Source organism: Ambystoma mexicanum, chromosome 2p, assembly GCF_040938575.1.
Source record: "Ambystoma mexicanum isolate Mex_15411 chromosome 2p, UKY_AmexF1_1, whole genome shotgun sequence".
Lineage (NCBI taxonomy): Eukaryota > Metazoa > Chordata > Amphibia > Caudata > Ambystomatidae > Ambystoma > Ambystoma mexicanum.
Window position 1 is genome coordinate 1,445,990,148 of NC_090923.1, and position 21,468 is coordinate 1,446,011,615.

The following is a 21,468-nucleotide window of genomic DNA, read 5'->3' on the forward strand; positions in this document are numbered from 1 at the left end:
CAGCAACCGTGGGCGATATCTGCAGGGCTGGTGCCGTGTGTGGGGGTCTCTGCGAGCGAGGCATGGCGAGCCTGTGTGTAGGCGGTGACCGCATCCGTGCGGCGCGGTGATGGACAGGGCTGTGCCTGTGTGCGCGGGGGTGATGCCAGAATCTGTAGCGGTGGGGTCGGGGGCTCCTCGGGCCCCAGCCTGAGTGTGTATGTGGGTGGGTGGGTGATTGGGGTCTCTCTGCAGGTATTGGAAGGGATGAGGCGGTGTGTGGGTGTCCGCGAAGGAGACGCCTCCTCCCGCCCCCGTAGAGCCCGCCCCCTCGGCTTTGTGCCTGTGCTGCTCAGCTGGAGCGAGCCAGAGCCGGGAGAGCGCGCCTGACACAGAGGAAGAGGAGGAGGAGGAGGAGAGGCTGGGGGCGGGAGGAGCCTCCCCCAAGAGAAAGGAGCCACCGTCTCTTCGCCCCGAGCCCACCCCCCGACTCCCCAATACAGAAACCACCCCGCCACCCTTTGCTGAAGGAAGGAGAACATGTGAAAGGACCCCCCCCGTCAGCCCCCAAAACTAGAACCACCGCCCAGGATAAATAGCCACCCCGAGAAGGAGTCCCCGACGCTCCCCAGGAGAGCAACCACCCCAGGATCGCCCTCCACTCCTCACTGTCATCCGAGGGAGACCCCCCTCTCCATCCCTGCAGCCCCTGGACCGTCTCCCGGGCGGCCCCGTGCCTTCTCGGCTCTGTGACCGTTACCGAGCAGCGCCTGACAGGGGGAGGGAGTGGGGCTGGGAGGAAGGCATCCCCTGGCAGAGTGCGAAGACCCCCCCCCCCCCCCAGAGAGGGAGAGGGGAAGGCTACACTTGGGCGAGAGAGAAGAACCCAGCACGCCGAGAGAGCCCTGAGAAAGACCCTAAAGACACCCCCCGCCCCCCAACCTACCATAGGCAAGGAAATAGAACTTGACCCTACAAGGAAACGGGCTCCCCTCAGAGAAGGATCCCCTATTTTGCACCACAACGACAGGATACGCGGAACCAGGTAGCGATATACCTCACAGACACAGGCCCCCCTAGATAGCAGCAAACATCTGATCCCTGCCACCCCGCCACTGCCAGGATGAACTTCGCCCCACCCCCGCCCCCACTGCCCCAGAGCAGCTCGCAGTCCCCACCTGGCGGCGGGCAGTACCCGGGCTCGCTCGGCTCGGGGGGGCCCCAACTGCCCTTCACTCTCTCCAACTCTGGGGCCATCCGGGCCGAGATCCAGCGCTTCGAGTCCGTGCATCCCAACATCTACGCCATCTACGACCTGGTGGAGCGCATAGAGGACCAGGGGCTGCAGGGCACCATCCGGGAGCACGTGATCGCCATAGAGGGTGAGTGCCCAGACCTGCCATCATGGGAGAGCACGGGGGGTGCTAGATACGTGGGACAGGGCGGTAGTACCGCCCCAAGTACGAAAGAGAACCTGCTCACATACACTGCAGTGCGTGCTGGGGGGGAGGGAGGGGATCGCAGAGGTATACAGGGGATCGGCCCATTGACCAGAGGGCAGACCCCCCCCCCATGCTCCCCAAGTCCTCAGCATCTTTAAGCATGCACATGTCTCGTGTTATGTTTTCTAGCATGTTCATGGACTCCTTGGCGCTTAGATGGCGAGGACCGACTCCAGGGAATGCGATACAGATACACCTACAAGGGAATTTAGGTGTTTGGGGGAGGGGAGGGGGGGGGGGTGGGGGCAGAGCACTGGCGAATGCCAGGAAGTACCAAATAAGTGAGGCGGGATTACCGGAGTGGCCCTCGAAACGGGGGCCGGGGGTGGAAACAGAGGCCAGGGGGAGATGGAAGACAAGATGACTGGAAAGCTGCGTGGGGGTTGTTCAGATGGGCCCGGGCCACACTCTAGCGAAAAGGCATTGCTTGCCAGGAGTGCAGGGGCCACTAATTAACCTTAACGGCCTCGGCTTGACATTGTCCAAGGTCCTGAACATTGGAACGGGGGAACACCTTTAATGCTGAGCCAGACAGTGTGCACCAGCCCAAGCTCACTCTGGGCATCTGTACCAAAGAACCCCTCCTTTATTACACGCCCCCCAAATAGCCACCCACAGCGCTCTATAAACAGGGCGCAAAGTTCAGCTCGCGGCTGGATCAGAGCAACGTGCACGTTCCAGGTGACGCAAAGTGGTACCCTGGGCACCAACGCGGGAGCGGGCCAGCAGGCGTGCGCGTGGAGAGGCGCCCCTTCAGTCCACATCCATCCCTTCCCAAGAGCAGAGTGGTGTGGGCCTCGGGCACCCCGAAGGAAGGAGCATGCGCTTAACCCACAGGGAGCTTCTTAGGCCTGCCTGTTGCTAGTGTGTGAACACGAGTAAGGTCGTGGAAGCTATTTTACCCCCTGGAATTTACCGCCCCCAAAAGACCCCAGAGAAAATAAGTTCGTTTCCTAACCGAAAGGAATTGGTGAAGACATTTAATGCCCCCCCTCTCTGGTCCTCCTTTGAGGGGGTGCTGGCCAGCCATGACTTTTGTTTTGAATGGAACTTGGGGTCACTTGAACCATTCTGGAAGTTTCCTTCATGTGGCGGGTTAAATGGGACCCCGGTCTGGAGTCCTCGAGAAGACCCTCCGAACATGGGGAGGAGGGGGTGTATTAATATGCAGGCCATCTGGAGATAGTGTTTTCGGGGTACTCTGAGCAAAAACCTTCTCCTTTCTTTTCAATGCGGGATCATTGAGATCCCATTGCGTCGACCCTTTGACCCGGAGATGTAATGATTACATGCAACGGAAGCTGCTGTCGTGCCCGCCTTGCCTGAGATCTGGGGCGCGGTGCTGGCCAGGGCCACCAGCCTCGCATCTTCACCTCTCAACCCCCCTCTCCATGTGCTTTCCTTGGGGAGGGGTGGCGGCACGCCTGCTCTCCTCCTGCTGGTAGTCACCTGACACAGGCTATGACCTTGACTGGGGTGGCTTGGATTTCTCATGGGAGGGATGGGAAGAAACCACTTGAAACTGGAGAGGCTGCTCAGAAATGAGTGGGGTAGGGCCCAAACTAAGCGGTGTGAAGATGGAAGCTACAGGTGTGTTAAGCAGAGGATCCAAGGATGGAGACTGGGAGAAAAAAGGCCTACACGAGCGCAGGGGCAGGAGGCGGAGCTCTGGTGACGAATTTGTTCCATTCAGGTTGAATGGAGCCTGGCGACTCTGGATGCAGTAGAGATGTTTGGACTTCTAGAGAGTGCATGCGTGGCAGATCCGTACAGGATGTCTCCATGCTGGCTGGTCTTGGGTTCAATCTGTCTTGGTGAACGGCTAAAGTCTGGTCATGTTGAGGCTGTTGCCTGGCAGTCGTCCGTAGGGTGGCCTAGTCTTGGTTGTGCTCTCCAGGTTGGAGGCTGTAGATGAGGCGTGGTGCTCGATGTTGGCTGATCCTGGTTGGTTCGGACACTGCGGATGGGCCCATGATCGCTTTGTTTTCAATGACCTTCCCTCCTCTTTTGACGCTGGTGCTCGGTGTCATTGTCTCGGGAGGATAGCTCAGGGGCAACATGCTCGCCTTGGAAGCAGGACGACACGGAGAAACACAGGTTCGATCCCCGGTTATAAATAACCTATCATATCCTATTCCTTCAGCATGCCACTAGACCTCAATGCTGTTGTCAACATACAGGACGTGAAGGCCCTTGGCCTAAGGGAGTGGGTGGCACACCACCCTGATTAAGGAAGAGAAGTAGCAGTGAAGCGAGCCTTATGGCCTTACACTGGAGAGCAGCAGTAGTTAAAGTTGTCTGACGGACCTGGCTGCGCGGTCATCAACAGAGTGCGCCACGCTTCCGAAGGACCTCCTACTTGTTGGGACTAAAATCTCATCAGTCTCCTAACCTTGGGTGTGGACCAGTCCTGGTACCCAAGCGAGCTGAAACTCTGAAGGCACACTTGTGTATATTTGGCTTATAGGAACTCCCTCAGTGAAGGTACCCAGGAGAATAAGTTCAAAGGAGTCCCACAACTTTGAAGACTTAGCCTACAGCATCCCAATCAGCCTTGAGAGACTCCAATGCCCCTGAGTAACTTAGTCCTGCCCTGAGGCAGTAGAGGATTTTAGGTAGTGCCAGTTGTTGCTGGAAAATGGTTTCAGTGGTGTCTCGGGGGCATTGTCTACTGTTGATTGCAGGGTTTATTTTTGTCTTGCTTTCAGGGAGTGTTGAAGGTGTGTCCTGGTGATTTTGGGTTGCTCAAAGCTTAGAGCAATGCCAACCAAGGTTTTCCGCTGTGCCCAGGTTGGGTGGGACTTAAAGGTGTACCTGGAGGGCACTGATGGGAGCTTTCAGCCCAGGCTGGGTCTTTGGAGGCCTTCAGGGCGATAGTGGTCACCTGTGGATTACCATAGGCCCAAGGCACCCCCTCTCCGGCACGCTGCCTAGGTGCCCCCCCCCATCCTTTGCACAGACACAAGGCTTGCACCGTAGCCCCCCTGCCCACATAGTGTGGGGTCTCCTCATGCTTACCTCGGCTGAAATGGGCTTTGAGGGCATCGCGGTGGAGCCCATTCTAGCCGCGGGGCGCGAGACCTCTCGTAGTTGCATGTAAAGGTCCTCCATTTTGTCGAGTCAACACAAGGAGTATGTTTTCTGTTTGTCCACCGGTCGCGGATCAACCTTCCCACTGTAATCGCTGTGGATTTTCCGCTGAATATTTCATGGCGGGCGCGTGTCTACAGAAGGAAGGTCCTGCCATTCGCTTTACTCCGCTCGCTTCATACGTTGCTTCCTCGCTCTGCCGAGCAGGGTGGGCGCCTTCTCCGGTCTCCCTGGGCTGCCAAGGAAGGGCTCATTGGCGAGGCCTGCAGGACAACGCATGGGGCCGCGGACTAGCGGCTTCTTTCATTCGCTCTACTAGACTGCGCAGGGGGCACTACGCGCCTGTCTATATAGGCTTAATTAATACGACTACATGGGTGTGAATAAGGCATATTAGGGCCGCGTGGGGATAGACCACTATAGCTGCACGGCTATACGCGTTTATTACGTTAACGCGGACACGTGTCGTGCTAATGAGTGACTTCTGGAGACGGTGTGTGGAAGCGATGCCCCAGGCCCCGTGCTGCACGAAGTGCGGCACGATGGAGGGCCTGGGGGGTTAGGCGCAGGGTGGGGGAACACAACAAGCAGGAAAGAAAAAGGGAGGGGAAGCCAGGCGGCGCCCCCACCCGCGGCGCGCAAAGAGACACACCAAAAGATAGAGGCAAGGTGAGAGAAGTAACAAAGGGGGGTGGGGAGGACAGGAAGGAGCACCAACGGCCCGTAATCAGCACAACAAAGGTGGAAGGGGTACAAATACCCCAGAGAAGCAGGACCAAGGCACAACCAGGTTAGGAGCTCACCTCACTCGGGTAAGCTCCCAGGGCCTGGATAAGGCGGTAAAGGATTCGTTTTTTTTCACAACCAGGTTAGGAGCTCACCTCACTCGGGTAAGCTCCCAGGGCCTGGATAAGGCGGTAAAGGATTCGTTTTTGCTTTCATTTCGTTTTGCCTCTGCGGGCTTAAGCGGATTTGAGAGCGTTTCCCTGGTCGTTTTCACCTCTGCGGGTTTAAACGGCGGGAAGAACGGTCGCGGAACGAAGAGAAAGGAAGACCAACCTCGTGGGGACAACCGATCCAGGGGAGCATCGTGTAAACGGACCCAGCGGAGAAGAGCGGGACCCCGGCTGACGAGAAGCGGTGACAGCAGCAGAGGACCCGGGAAGCCGGAGCTGCGTGGGAAGACCGAAACACATCGCGTCAGCAGACCCAGCAGAGAAGAGCGGGACCCCGGCTGGCGAGAGGCGGGGACGGAAGGAGGAAGACCTACCACACCGCGTTCAGCGGACCCAGCTGAGAAGAGCGGGACCCCGGCTGGCGAGAGGCGGTGACGGAAGGAGGAAGACCTACCACACCGCGTTCAGCGGACCCAGCTGAGAAGAGCGGGACCCCGGCTGGCGAGAGGCGGTGACGGAAGGAGGAAGACCTACCACACCGCGTTCAGCGGACCCAGCTGAGAAGAGCGGAACGCTGGGAGAAGCGGTGAGAGCAGCGGAGGACCCGGGAAGCCGGAGCGGCGGGAAGAAAAAAGAAGACCGCACAACGGACATCGGGGGAAACCAGGCTGCGGAGTGAAGGAAGCGGACATCGGGAAACCCAGGCCGTGGCGGCGATGAGCAAAGCGGAAGCAGCCGGCCAGCGTCAGGAAGCAGGCACACGCGGAACGTCGCGCCTTGGAGGCGGGGCTAGATAAGGCCTTAAAGCCACAGCACATAAAAACAAAAGTGGTGGAGCAGGAAGGAGGGGCGTCAGCTGGCATCAGGAAGGTGGCGGTTCACGCTAACACTCCAACGGCGGCCAACAGGAAGTGATTAAAAAAAAAAAAAATGTTTTCGTTTGGAAACAAACGGCCCGGATAACGCGCCGCAGCAGGCAGTGGTGCCACAGGCAGAGAGCGGCCACGGCAACAAGCATTTTGATTCATGAAGCCAGGCACTAACCCAAGCTGGCAGTATAGCCCAGTGGTTAGAGCCAGGTGGAAAAGAACAGCAAAATCACAGGCTGATCCCTGAGTTTTTCAATTTTGAACATTGGTCAAAAAAGTGGAAGGATGGAAGAAAAACTAAGAAGAGCACAGGAATTCAGTGCATGGGCCAAAAAGGCCGAGAAGGAAGATGGAGCGCAGTGGGTAATGAAGGTGGTGCAGTCGGAAGAAAGGGCTAGGGCAATGTCGCCTCTGCTGCTTGAGGAATCCGCTGGCAGCGACGAAGAAGCTGCAGTACCACAAGGCCAAAAGAGGTTAAGAGCGATCTCAAGGGAGCCACAAGAAGAAAGAGCAAGAAGAGCACAGGAAATCAGTGCAGGGGCCAAAAAGGCTGAAAAGGAAGATGGAGCGCAGTGGGTAATGAATGTGGTACAGTCGGAAGAAAGGGCTAGGGCAATGTCGCCTCTGCTGCTTGAGGAATCCGCTGGCAGCGACGAAGAAGCGGCAGTACCACAAGACCAAAAGAGGTTAAGAGAGATCGCAAGGGAGCCACAAGAGCCCTAAGATAAAACGGAAGAAAGGAACCATGAAAGGTATCGTAAAATTGAATAACAATATTAACAAAATGGTGAAAGTGTTAAATGCAGGTATCACGGCTCAGGGTAAGTCGCCCAGAGCCAACAAAGGGAGAAGGAAGGAGTACTAAAATGTGGCATCTGATACAAATAGTAGGGAAGATGAGGAGAGGGATCACCTGCAAGGGGGGGTTAGCATGGGTGAAAACAAAAGGGGTAATAAGTAAAGAAAAGCAGAAAGCAGATAAGGCAGGTCAAGGGCCAACAGACAGCGGGGATCCAATACCACAAGGGCTTCCACAAAATACGGGTCCCCAGGGGTCACCTGCCAATGCAGCAGTAACTACGACAGAGCCGCCCGTAGCGTAATAACAGAGCCTACCTCAGTGATGACTAAATATGGCAGACCAACTATAGGCAAGGATGCGCAGGGTCGGTCCTTAAAGGCACAAGCATGGTAGAGCTATTATAGGAAACAATATGTTCAGAATGATTATGGTAACGAGTATAGGTACAACAGGAGATACGAGACTCCATATGACAGATCAAGGGAGCAGAATTTTAGGAGTAGAGAGGGTGGCAGAGCAACATATCCCCGACGGCACAAGGGGGTGGTAAAGGGAGTAACGGGACAGAGAGGTCAGAGCCAGCACCAGGGGGCGAACCCTAGCTTACCGGTGACACCCGTAGGGTTCACCCACGTACCAATACAAGGGACAGTCATAGTCCCAGCAGGGCGCCGCACTGGCACAGCAGGAAAGGAGGGTGACCCAGTATGGTAGGCCCACGGTTAGTAAGGACACCCAAGGCCGGTCCATGAAGGCACAGTCATGGCACATTAGGGAGAAAGTAAAGGAGAAAATAGGGAGAAAAGAGTTCAGAGATATTTTTGTGAAGGGCCTGGATAGCTCAGTCGGTAGAGCATCAGACTTGCCCTGCTAGAATGCCAAAAGAGAAGACAGATTGCATCAATAGAGGGAGGATGAGAAAGGCTTATTAAGGTACCAGAGTTTTTTAAATGGATGGCGGTTTTTCAAATAATGTCCACTATTATACGGCAAAAATACCCAGAGGACGGGGTACCGTTGGTGAAATGCCAGCAGAGAGTATTGAAGTTACAAAGCATTTAGGGGGGGAAGTACGGAAAGAATAGGACCAAGAATTTAAGAAAGAAATGGTTTGCTTCCCAGATTCAGGTTGGAATGAGGAAAACTTCAACCTGTACATATTTAAGGTTTTAAAGGAGAAATGGGACACCAGGGAGCAAAGTGCGGGTGGATATTATTGAAAGCAATACTGCCAAAACGATTACAGAAGTGATTACAAATAGAATAACAAGGGTCTCAGAACACCCCAAATAATCTGAAATCCACCTTAGAGAACAAAGAGGTAGTGGGCAAGGGGCTCCATCATCCGAAACAGAGAGCAGCGATAATGAGGAAGGGGAGCATTGGAAGGCATAGGATAAATGGAAAGGTGTAGCAAACAAGGAGGGGGAGGCAGGGTCGGAACCCAGAGGGACTCAGGCCCCAACACTTCAGGGGGCACAAATAGTGCCAAACTCAGGAGGGGTACCGCAAGGTACCAACCCACAGCCAATAGGACCTATAGGAGCAACAGCAGAACCAGTGGCAGGAAGGTGTACTGAGGAGGGCAACAGTAGTAAAGAGCTTCGACAGCTGGATGACTGCCTTCCAGACAAATGCCCACCATTATATTACAGAAATTCCCAGAGGACGGGATAGCATTGGTAGCATAGCAGCAGAGGGCGTTAAAAGTATACAAGGCATGCGGGGGGGATGCATGGAATGAAGAGGAGCACGAGTTTAGAGGAGAAATGGATTGCTTTCCGGATATGGGATGGGACTTTTTTAACCTGACATATTTAACGTATTAAAAGAAGAGTTGATCAGGAAAAAGGAAGCACAGAAATGGCTAGGTATGCAAGAGGAGGAGGAATATTTCAGGGACATATGTCTACATATGGGGCGTGCCAGCTCATGGCATATGGATAGAGGGGAGGTGCAGTCCGGCAAGGGGCAGTCTGCTAAAAGGGAGGAACAAGGCCACCGTGACAGAACGGCAAGCATTAGCTGAAAAGCTAAATACGGCGGGAATTGTTCACTAGCTGGGTAGCATTACGTGCAGCGGGAGGGGTGCTGAATAAAAAAGAAATAGCAGTGCAGTCGGATAACATGGCAGTGGTGCACGGGTCGAGTAAAGGGGGTGCATCATGCCCAGCTGTATTAAAACTGTAGCGGTCACCTTGGCGCATTTTCAGTGGCGAGAAGGGCAGGGAGCTAAGGCCGGGCACCAGAAAGGAGAAAACGCCCACGCCAAAGAAGGCATGGGTCCCATCAAAAACTCTGAAAAGGGAAGAACGGTTGACTAGAAGGTTAACTCAAAAAAAAAAAAAAAAAGTGCGAATGCTTGGTAAGGGCATTGGCCAAAGGAAAAGTGGAAATGTCCACGAAAAGCTCTGGAAGGATAAGAACGGTTAACTACAAGGTTAACGCTAAAAAAGCAAGAACGCAGGGGAGTGCAATGTAAAAAAAAAAAAAAAAAAAAAACTAAGTGCGTCAGAGAAAGTGTGTGAAGGTTTGGAAGAGGCATTGGCCAAAAGGAAAAAGAAAAGTCCATTAAAAACCTGGAAAGGAAAGTACGGTTGACTACAAAGGTTAACTCAAAAGGGAAAGAGGATACAGGACGGGTCATAAACAAGCGAGCAAGGAACGCCCTAATGTACAAAACAGGTAAGCAGTACGAGAAGCAGGTAATAAATGCAGTGGTGGAAACAGGAGCGCAGGATGTGGGCGTAATTTCGGCAAAAAGGGGTGAATGTTGGGAAGAGGCATTGGCCAAAGGGAGAAAGAAAAGCTGGGCCGAGTCATACCATGGGGTTTTTCAGGGCAGGGGAACTAATGGCCCGTAACACGATAGATGGGGAGGGCCAGGCAAAAAGCAAGGTTAGTATACCAATAGGGGCGGGCTGACGCGCAGCATATGCGAGTCATTAAGGGCAATAGCCCAATGTCGGTGGAATACCGAAATTTTCATGTCCGAAATAATTACCCGCAGAACTTGGTATGGGGCACGCTGACGGCAGGCCATTGAGACGGCACGGGAAAAGCTAAACAAAGCTGTAGGGAAAGATTGTAGGAGCACGGGGTTACACTTCATAAAACATGGGCTGTCTCAAAATGACCCAGAGTGGTTCCATCAGGACAGTGTGCACTTATCCAACAAAGGGTTGGGCAGATCAAGGCTGGGGCAGATTTGCGGACAACATTTTTTCAGCGCTAGCGGCACAGGGTTGCAAATAGGTAGGGCAGCAGGGTCACTGTTTTGGGGGGACCTGAGCGGTTTAGACAAGCAACCCCTCAGGCGTGGCGGCACGTGTCCAGGAAAGGATGCCACAGGACAACGAAAGGGAGGCCAAAGGAAGGGGGGCATCCCAACCCCTGGACACGAGGGCCCAAAAAGTGTTTAGCTACTGTACAGTTGTCATAACCAGTGTACAGTGCCATTATTGTATGTAAATAAAAAGGCCTACGGCCACTAATTTTTCCACGCAAACAGAGCTGTGCACGCTTCATCATTTCTGGGTCAGGGCACAGCACAACAGGGTCAAGAGCTGGGGGGGAACCCCCACTACTCAGCCTATGCCCCAGGCCCCGTGCTGCACGAAGTGCGGCACGATGGAGGGCCTGGGGGGTTAGGCGCAGGGTGGGGGAACACAACAAGCAGGAAAGAAAAAGGGAGGGGCAGCCAGGCGGCGCCCCCACCCGCGGCGCGCAAAGAGACACACCAAAAGATAGAGGCAAGGTGAGAGAAGTAACAAAGGGGGGTGGGGAGGACAGGAAGGAGCACCAACGGCCCGTAATCAGCACAACAAAGGTGGAAGGGGTACAAATACCCCAGAGAAGCAGGACCAAGGCACAACCAGGTTCGGAGCTCACCTCACTCGGGTAAGCTCCCAGGGCCTGGATAAGGCGGTAAAGGATTCGTTTTTCCACCCAACCCGCCCTGCAAAAAAGAAAAGAGGATGCCGGAGCAGGAACGCCGAGTACTTTTTCACGGTACACGGTAGAAGAAAAAGTCGTAGGCGGCGGCACGTGTCCAGGAAAGGATGCCACAGGACAACGAAAGGGAGGCTAAAGGAAGGGGGGCATCCCAACCCCTGGACACGAGGGCCCAAAAAGTGTTTAGCTACTGTACAGTTGTCATAACCAGTGTACAGTGCCATTATTGTATGTAAATAAAAAGGCCTACGGCCACTAATTTTTCCACGCAAACAGAGCTGTGCACGCTTCATCATTTCTGGTTCAGGGCACAGCACAACAGGGTCAAGAGCTGGGGGGGAACCCCCACTACTCAGCCTATCAGTAAGGACTGCGAGGGGGAGCATGGGTATTCTACTCGGAAACTCTGTACTGTGAAAAGCAACGGCCTCTATTATTGGGGCACTTGGGCGAGCCATCAGCCATAACGCGCCACATGGAAGGGTTTACTATCTCTGTATGCTGCTCGTAAATGATGTCTGTAAAGCACCCTGAATGCAGCACACGTTGCACTATGACCTCTGCGCCAAGGGCTTCCTAAACATTTTGCAAGTTCTTAAAGGAATTTGAAACCTCAGTTTTGACAAAAGCAAGTTGAAAAAACGAATGGAATTGAAACGTGTCATTTTTAGACTGCTTTTGATTCAGCTGTTTACTTGCGTTGAGTGATGTCATAGGGCCCCCGAGTCCCACCACAGTATCCTGAAATACAGGATTCTCTCGGTAGGCAACACATGTACACGGTGAGCCATTGGCTGAAGGCTGGAGCTCGGGAAGAGTGATATCCCATCATGGCGCACACCCCATCATTTGCCTCGATGGCTGGGGCATGCACCGAGGGGACGGCCCTTTCCAGGGTGCTGAACACCTGAGCCTGGCTTGGTGGCCTCCGGATCCAGAGCCCCAGATTTGATCCTAGGCGTCGTGAGTGAATGCTCCAGTGAGGCTGTACTGCCTTTGCCACGTCACTGTCTGGGATCTGTGTGTGGGGTGCAGAACACCTTCAGGGTTTCTGGGGCCCAGTAAGGAAACCAAGGCCTTCACCTTGTGCATGGAGTGCTAGTGACACACAAAATAGACGAGCCGGACTCGAGGAGACTTACTTCATCACTGCACAGCATGCAAAAACATTCCCTTTATGGAATGGAACATGCATACCCCCAGCCCACCTTGTTTTTAGGTGTGGCTCATCAGTGTTGCTTTAGCTCCACTTAGTGGAGAAAATACTATTTTTATGGTTAATGATAGATGGCAAATGTGTAGGGACACCATCACTATTGATTAGGGCTGTGCCGAATAGTATTCGACCGAATAGTTTGTAAACTATTAAGCGGAATAGTTCCTTTATTTAATAAATCATGTTCCAAACTTGAAAAGCGCACTTAAAATAAAGCAGCATTTTAAATGCACTCTATACTTTTATTTCTCTTCATTGTAATCAATGCATCTTTATTTAAAGTATAAAAGTCAGAAAAAAGCAGATTTAACCACAATGAAGGGACAAATGTATAGAAGGTTGCTGTATATTCAAAACCAGTGCCAGTCAAAGTAGGAGGCTTCACAGATGCAAAAGGACGAGGTTGCAATCTACAAAATGTATATTGCAATTTGCAACTGTCTTTGTGAATCAGACGCATTGCATTCTTTATCCCCTTGCAAAGTCGCTGCGATGGAGTTTCAAAACTTCTTTGTAGCTCACATAGAAATGTAAAAAACATATACATACAAATCTGTCAGGATATGTTTATATGTATGTTGTATTTTTATGTATATTTTTTTTAGATTTGAAATTGGCCTATACTATTCCAAAAAGGGCGGATCAACTATATCTTGCCCTACGTCCTGAAGAAGGTCTTTGTAAGAAGAGAGACAGTAATTTCTATATGTGGACCGGAACATGTGTCGACAATTAAATGAACAATCTGGAAAATAAAAACCAGATGAGATACGCCACCCGATATTAAGGACTTGGTCACTAACATACTATTACAATCTATGGAAATGTCTGTGTAGTATTATGAACACGCAATGTATTAGGTGCCAAATTAGTTTTATATAAAAATGTGCGAATGAGTAAGTATGGGATTGAGAATGAATGTTTGGAATTTGAAAGAGATGTTGATGAAATGAATTAATGGTTTTAAGCTATACATAGTTGTTTTGTTACATGGTTATTGATTAAAATTTATAATTATTGAATAATCTGTGTCATCCCGTTCCACTGGTCTACCTTTTGTTTATTCTCATGTACTTTACCTGAAGGACTAGGGACCGAATTGCAGGTATATCCCTTTTTTATAATTTCCCCTGTAGAGATCACACCGGTTAGTCTGACCTGCACCCGTCTCCCGAGCGCTGCCAATATCCTTCTTGCTCCTGCATTCAAATTCTATCAGAAGGGATTAAACGGCAATTATGACCTTCACCCATTTCTGCGTAAACAATGGTCCGCAATCACTCATGCTGATGGAAAGGTGTTGTGTCTCAGCCTGGTCTGTTCCTTTGTCACTGTGTCATCTTGGCAGGACCTAGACCAGCTGTTAATATGTTTGTCAAAAGAACAAAATGCTCATTTTGAGAAACGATTGTGTAAAGGGGCTTAACATTTGGGAGAGTCAAAGCACATCTACAAATCCCTTTCATATATTAACTAGACAGGCCCTAAATGCACATTCTCATTAGAGAATTGCTCTGTCAGAGTTGAACCCACCGCCACTAGCCAAACCAAATTAAAAGCTCTTTCAAGGAAATGTTTCAGAGGAATAGTCTGATGTTTTGCAGAACAAAAAGGCATTTATTTTTTATTTTTAAAGCAGAATCATTTTCTGGGTCTAATTGCCCCGAGTAGGTGTAGGGTGCTGTCTTGCTGCGTGGTCTGGGGAGGTGGGAGGCCATGCAGGGATTTAAGTTTAGTAGGGATGGTCAAGCAGAATTCCAGGTAGGTGATTTGTGGTATTGGGGTGGGGGGTGGGGGGTGGAATGCCATGTATGGTATCTCTGTTAGGGGGTGGCAGACCCCAATTAGAAAGTTTGGGGGGGTGTTGGGGAGGCAGGATGCCAGTAATGGGGGCTTGCAGTGTGTGCCGGCAGAGTTTCAGCAATGGTGTCTTTTGGTTCCAAGACTTACATGCTCATTTTGCCAGTTCAGCCCATGTTTGCCACTTGGAGCCAAGCCAGACTCTAAGGCTCGGCCCTAACTTGTCCTATCCCAGGAATTCTCTGGCTCTCCCAACTCTACATCCTACAAATTCTACCAACAGAGCGTGGCTCTCTGAGTGTCTCTTACAGAGTCCTCCCACTTATCTTTACCCGCTGTCACACACTGGCCCACTTTGGAACTGGAGAGATTACCCAACATAAATGTGTCTGAGGCCTGTTAGGTGGGGGCATATTACTCTGCCTGACATAACCGAGCCTTGCTAGTATCCACTACCTATTGTGAATTCTTAATGTTTCTCCATGGGCATGGCCCATAGGAACAAGTGCTGCTCACTTTTCACTCCTCCTCACCAATACACAGACATATGCACCTTATCATTCCTGATAAAATGTCAGATAATGTTAAACTCAGGACTTGTCCTTAAAGAAAATGGTGTCTATGACGTATGCAATGGGCAGTGACATGACAGGAACTGAATGTATCCTAAAGTGAAATATGCATATTCCTTTCAGTTTGTCTTTTTCAACAAAGACAGTGCACATTGCATATAACCATTTGCCAAAAGAAAAAATGTTTCTGTATTGTTGCTGGCTAAGTATAAAAGGTGAGCACCTTTTAAGAATCTGTAACAAAACATGCCCTAAAGAGCAGATTAAAATATAAGGTATTTTACAGCTGTGTGATATCAAGTTGTCTGGTCTTGTTCTATTCAGTTTTGCAAACTGAAGTCTATATTTGCCTTTCTGAGTTCTTGTTTCATTGTTTTGAAATGATACTGAAAGTATTCGGCAAGAGCCGAATAGCAAGCAACTATTTGGCCAGAGCCGAATATTAATTTTTTTCCAGCCGGAATTCGGCCGAATACTTACTCGAAGTTTGATGTATAATGATTCCCTCTTTCTGTATGTGATTTGTTAGAATGTGAACATTTTGTGTCTGTCCCAGTTGTAAATAGTTGCCTGTGCTATGAATTTCATATTTTTTTATTGTTTTAAAAAAAAAATGTAAACTCCCTTAATACGTCAGTGGATTTCTAAGCGTGGAACCAGGATTCAAATCTCTGTTGCTCTGCGTGGTCTTGCTTCCAAGACCAGCTGTGCTATCCTCCCAAAAGGGCACTAGATGTAAGAGGCTTGACCGAACGGCTTTAGTTTTGCACTCATTTTTTCTGTTTAGCAAAGGTGCCTGTTTTTCTATTATGTGCTTCTAAAGAATTATGATCACTTTGATCCGAATGCCAGGAGTAAAACCACCTAGAGGCACACTGCACTCTAATCTGGCCGAAGGCTTTCAAATGTGAGTCCAAACGGATATCCAGAGATGTGATAACAGCCCGTTTTTTTAATGTCGAATATATACACAGAACCATTAAGTTAGATTGTAGCGCAGTGGAGGGCTAAACGCTTCAAGAACACGCCCACCGTGTTTAGGTGCACTGCTGTGATCAGTGGCATCTTTTTTCTAAACCGGAACACAAGCAAGAAAGGGAATAGGTACCAGGGGAAGCACAGTTTAAATGCACCCAATAAGGGAGTAAAGAGGTACATTCCACGTTACTTCAAAAGGGTAGATCAAGGCGGGGCCTCCGGCAGTTGCAGGAGCAAGAATGGTGTTGGCGCAGAAGACTGCTGTAATATGTTATTTTTTAAATAAAAGGTGGGGGCGGTCAGCACTTGCTGAAACACAATATACATACTCTCATCTTCGCGCATGAATAATGAACAGTATAATGTAATGGGGCATTTAACGCTTCACTTTACATGACCGCCAACATCTAATGGCTTTGCCAATGCTTGTTCAAATGGAAGTCACTGAACGGGTGCCAGCAATATCTCCTCGCAGCGCTTTGGTGGCCAGACTTCTAATGTATCCAGGCCTGCTTGTAGTAGCTTACTGTGTTGTGGATCCTTGGGCAGGTGGAGGAATAGAAGACATTACTTTGCGAGCAATTGAAGGGAGGGGCTTGTTTTTCAGGATTTGATTGGCACATAGCCAACTGAGGCATTGATTTGAAGGTATCATTACAAAATGCAGAATCCCACTACTGCGAGGTAGAAAACCTCGCACAGAAACAGCGAATTTAGCCCCCAAATAAATAGATTGGGGTAGGGTGGGTGCTTAGGTAGGGGTATTAAATAGAGTGGGGATATGTAGGAGGGGGTACACGGGGGGGGGATCTCCCCCAGCATTACAAATACCTAAAATGTGGTGTTTTACTTGCAAGATTTTCGAATTTGCAGTAAGAAATTCAATATTTGTATGTAGATTTGGGTTGAATAGAGCCTGTAAGTTGAATGCAGTGTTGTCCAGACGGGAAGACTCGAGAAGGCGAGTACTTGCAAATTCCTCTGCATCTTGCATCCACCCGAGTTTGAATCATTTTTAAACCCCCGCCCACCTTCTTGAAAGGGTACATCCTTCAAATAATGATCTCTTATCACTTAAACACTGTGGCTATTCCCTTCTCCCCCTGATTGTAGGGCCACCCACAGCATTATTTATGGTCTGGAACTATTGGATGGTAAGAACTGGGCCTGGCTGAACGCTATCGAGGGCACATTACGGCGATCGGTTTTAGGGACCCAACACTTAGCTTCCGATGGCCCTAATCGCGCTGGAACTGGGGCTTCGATCGTGGTGGTTTTCTGTTAAGTGGAATAAGATAGCGTATATTGAAATCGGGGAGAGGTGCATAATGAGTAAGTTGAAACTGTATAATGAATACACTAATTGCCTCCCCGTCTTAAGGCCTCCAATGGTGTCTGCCCGACGGTTCCCATATTCATCTCTGAGGAATTGGCACATACGATTCAGCTTCAATATCTTGCACAATCTAGTTAGATCCTGCGTCGTAGCAATCCTCTGCAGAGTCGAACCTGCAGAATCTGCAAAGAAAAGACTTCAGAGACCTTAAAACATTTGATCCTGAACTGTACAAAATTGGTTGAAAGACGCTGCTTTCATTTGGAGAGATTTATACTCTCTGGTACATGGGTCTTTTTGGATAATACTTTATGGTTCAGACAGATGAATGGAAGACCACTCTCGCTCTCTATTGCATTAGTAGCTTTCTTGAAGGTGTTGTTTACACTACTAGGACCTGCCACAGTAAAAGTCATTTAAAGGATTTTGATACCTGGGCTAATACCTCGTTCATTTCAGAACTGTAGTCCTATTTCCAGTTGTTGAAAATCTTTACCATTTTTCCGTTCGATACCTCCAGTACTTTACATTCCATATTTTTAAGGCGTTTGAATCCCTTTACTCCCTTTTTGTAAGTGGGCTAGCTTTTTTTAATGACCTTGATGAAAGGTTTTCTCGCAACGCGAGGCACTTGAATGAATGTTTGATACTTCTCAGTGTATCCAGCAAACAAATGAAAGAAACCCGTTGTTATTGAAAGTAACTACTTCTACTTCGGAGCAATCCCGAAGGGTTCTTATATGAGCAAGTTAGATCTGTCTCTGCCTGAAATCGCAGCCAGGCTTATATGGCTTGTCTCAAAGCCGCGGGGGAATAGATGTTTAACAACTGGCTTAGACTGAATGGGGAAAAGACAGAGGTTCTGGTGGTGGGTGGGTCCCTTTGCTGCCATTGCTCCCTGGTTGCCTCCATTTTTTTTGTTTGGCCCGTTCGGGGTTCAAGACATGGGGATTAAGATCATGTCCTCCCTGTCCATGGCTGCTCGGATTAGTGCATTATGACAGGCGGGCCATTTGAAACTGAAAATTCTTTGTAAGGTCCTTCCCTTCTTATTTCTGTGCACCTGTGGTTTCTTTGGTATTGTCCTATCTTGATTACTGTAATTCCTCGATTCTTGAACAGCCAGCCTACTTGATTTGGCGCCTGCAAATCTTGTAGAACTCTGCGGCTCGAGTGGCCACTACCACCCCTCACGGTGCTCGTGTCTCCCCAATCCTGCACAGTTTGCGCTAGCTTCCACAGTTGCACAGCGTATTCAGTTTGAGGCACTCTGCATGCAAATTCAGGTTTTATGTCATTCGGGCCCTGCGGTCAGCTGAGGCCTGTCTTGTGGAGATCCACGGTTTAAACTGACTCGGACATGGTTCTCGCTGAATAACAGTGGAAGGGAATTTCTGACAAAAAGGAATATGCAAATGCCTATACCACCAATAAAGTTAAGGAATCGGAAAGATGTTTACAAAAATAGTTTGGACCGGCAAACAGGAAGTTTTAAATCCGTTCTTGGTTCATGAAGGAATCAAAAAGAGCTCGGGGTGGCAGTGGCACCCAGGAAGGGCTGGATTATGTGGCAGTGGATCAGATCTGGGAAGCAAGGTTTACCATATAAGCTAGCCGTGTGACACTTACTACAACCTTTGCACCTACTAGGACTCTACATTTGTACAAAAATGCGGAATACAAACCTACTGTCTCTTAAATTTCGCTGATGGAATGTGCTCATTTATGGAATATTTTCTTAGAAAATATACATTCTCCTATGCTCACGGAGTCCAGGTGCTTTAAGCTGCTGTAAGTGCAAGGACTCGGTGGAGTAACTTTGCTGAAAATGTTGGGGGGGGGGGACATGACATCTGATGAAAAGGTGCCCCAGCCAAATCAATGGGGACAAAATGGTGTGCCATGAAAGTTGGGGGGACAAACACCCCTGTCCTCCCCCAGCCCCCCTAAACTTACGCCCATGAAAGGGCTCCTTGTTTGCTCAAGCCCAGCCACAGGATAGGATGGCGGTCACGATACAGCATCCACTGGCAAAGGGATGCGCAGTGTACCTGCCCTTTGTTGGCTAGACTGGGTGCGTCCCTGGTATATCCAGGTATCACCCCAGTTAATTCACGATTGGTCACTGAAATAGCCCTTTTCCTGCTTAAGTATTTCTATATTTGAGTTATGTCATGTCCTGGAAAAGGCCATGTAGCATCCCTTCTTATGAAGGTTTTTTGCCTCTCCCAAGACTTATTGTATTAATAAATGTTCAAAACTCTGCATTTTACAGCATAGGATTCACAGGAAGTCCTGAACACATGGTCTCCGCAGTCACTCAAACAGCTGAGCTACTTAAGCCTTGTGCCTCAGGACTCACCAATGCACCTTCAAATATTGGATGTGGCTCGCCTGATATTGGCCAATAACACTGCATTGCCAACAGTGCATGTCCTGTAAATGGCGTCAATAAACGCAAAACAAAGAGGTGATGGCTGGAAGGTTTAGAATAGATCTTAACCTCTGGGCAACCCTCTCTTGCCAAGCCATTACAGAAAGGGGAAAGACCATATGCAAATTAGGTTTTGCTCCACCCCTAAAGGGGCAGGCCAAGCTGGACTGCTAGGTCGCATCCCTCCTGCAGAAGTAACCCAGACATGTTTCAGCGGCATCAGTGAGGCATAACTTGGGTCTATAGGACACCATGCCCTAGTCATGACTTTAATTTCTACATTGATTGCATTTTGGGGGTTGTAGTCTTCGGTCCCTTCCATGGAATAAAACATGTTAATGAAAAAGCAACAAGCAAGACTGGAGTACGGTGCACCCACATGACATGGAGTCATCTGGTAACCTTATCCATGCTAGAATGATTGGTGGTCTTCATCTTCACCCTTCAGTCTTGGCCATAGCCTGCTTCCATTGGATTACGATCTCCCTGGACAAATGGTGCGGGCCGGTCCTCTGCGCCACCGTTAGCACACACCACACACGTTATTTTAATTAGCTCTGCTTGATTTAGTTATACTTTTCCCAGCATCTCCCTGCGGCGTGTTCCCTGGAGTGATCTGCTTTGGCTCTACAGGAGGCTCTTTACCTGAGACGACCCAACACCTTCCTTCTCTTCTTTCGCTGGTTTAAAGTAAGTTTGGTAGATGCCTATGTAACTAGATGCAGGGCCACATTAGGAGTACAGCGGTCTGGTAAACGGGGAGGTAATGGATTTGCTGCTATCTCTACTGCACCACCATATAACAACTTTGGACTTAAGTCGGAAGAAATACCTCCTGCACTTGGCAGGGGTCATTTTCTCCAGAAAAAGGAGGACCTGCAACCGGTCGATTTACCACTCCGAGTAAATCTTCCAAACCCCAATAGAATTCATTGGGTACCCATAATGATAATACCACCATCCTGCCACTTGTAATATCACAGATTTCCCACCAAAAGAGTTTTGGTGACTGTCAATGAGTGTGCTGGGTTTACCACCGACAAATCCATCAACCCTGTGACCCAAAGTGTTTCTTTTATGTCTTTTTCGTTCATTCAAGGATCTGGGTGCCCTGTCCCATCATCTTCTTGTGTATTTACACTTCTAATCCCACTTTTGTTATTTGTCACCCACCAAACCATGTGACCTCTCCTGGCTAACGTTGTCATTACACCCAGGACTGAATTGTTGAGCATGTTTTGTTGGCTCAGATCCATGCAATGGTGATTGGTATTGGGTGTGATACCCCTTATCATACTTGCTGCTTTGTGTGATCACATGCAGGTGCTTTGCCCTTCCTGATGTGCCCCACCAGGTGCCTGGCCCTTGCCACATGCAGGGCTGCACTGGTCTCCGGCGTGGGGCCTTCAGTGCTGTGGGCAGGGGTGGACTGGGAACCAATAGAGGCCATGAAAATAATTCTCAAAGTGGCCCCATATTACACTTTTTCAACGAGGCCAACCCTTTTCCTATGGGAAAATGTGGAAATACCACACAAGAGGCAGAGGCCCACCGGGAAATTTCCAGAGTTTGCTATAGGCCAGTCCATCTCTGACTGTCGGTGTTTTGTTTCTATTTGAAGGGCAAGTGTGCAACTAATTGTTACTTTTCGGTCACAGAAAATGTTAAGTAGGTGGAAAATGTATCTAAATGTGAAAATAACTAACAGCACAGAAAAGAATAAATTAAAAAACATATTTTTTAGAGTCTTTCAAATTTGCCACTGTGGCGTCATGTCACGGCGCTCCAAAGGGAATGTATTACACAATGTAGTAGCAACATAATAGAATCTTTTGTCTCTGTTCCACAAATAGGATTGTAGAAATATCGACGTGATAATGGCAGCGTCTCTACTTCTATCAGTGCTAAGGTTCGCTGTGGCTGCCACAAACTGGCATTATTATTCAGCAAACCACCACCGTTGCTGGGACCTTTTTTGGGGAAAAAGACTTGACTCACTGAAGCCGGGGAGCACTGTTACTTTTGCCCAAAAGAAGGAAA

At 49.6% G+C, this 21,468-nt stretch overlaps 1 protein-coding gene across 3 annotated transcripts in view; it reads left to right on the forward strand.

Annotated features, from left to right (window-relative positions):
- Window positions 1-267: 267 nt before the first annotated feature.
- The window catches only part of AGAP3 (ArfGAP with GTPase domain, ankyrin repeat and PH domain 3), a 1,746,798-nt gene continuing 1,725,597 nt past the window's right edge, over window positions 268-21,468 (forward strand). Inside the window, exon 1 of one of the 3 annotated variants that reach the window (XM_069646010.1) lies at window positions 268-1,361. In XM_069646010.1, the coding sequence (XP_069502111.1) occupies window positions 1,103-1,361 (259 nt within the window). In that variant the 5' untranslated portion in view covers window positions 268-1,102. The remainder of the gene's footprint in view (window positions 1,362-21,468) is intronic. The other 2 variants (XM_069646012.1, XM_069646011.1) reach the window with 2 other exon arrangements.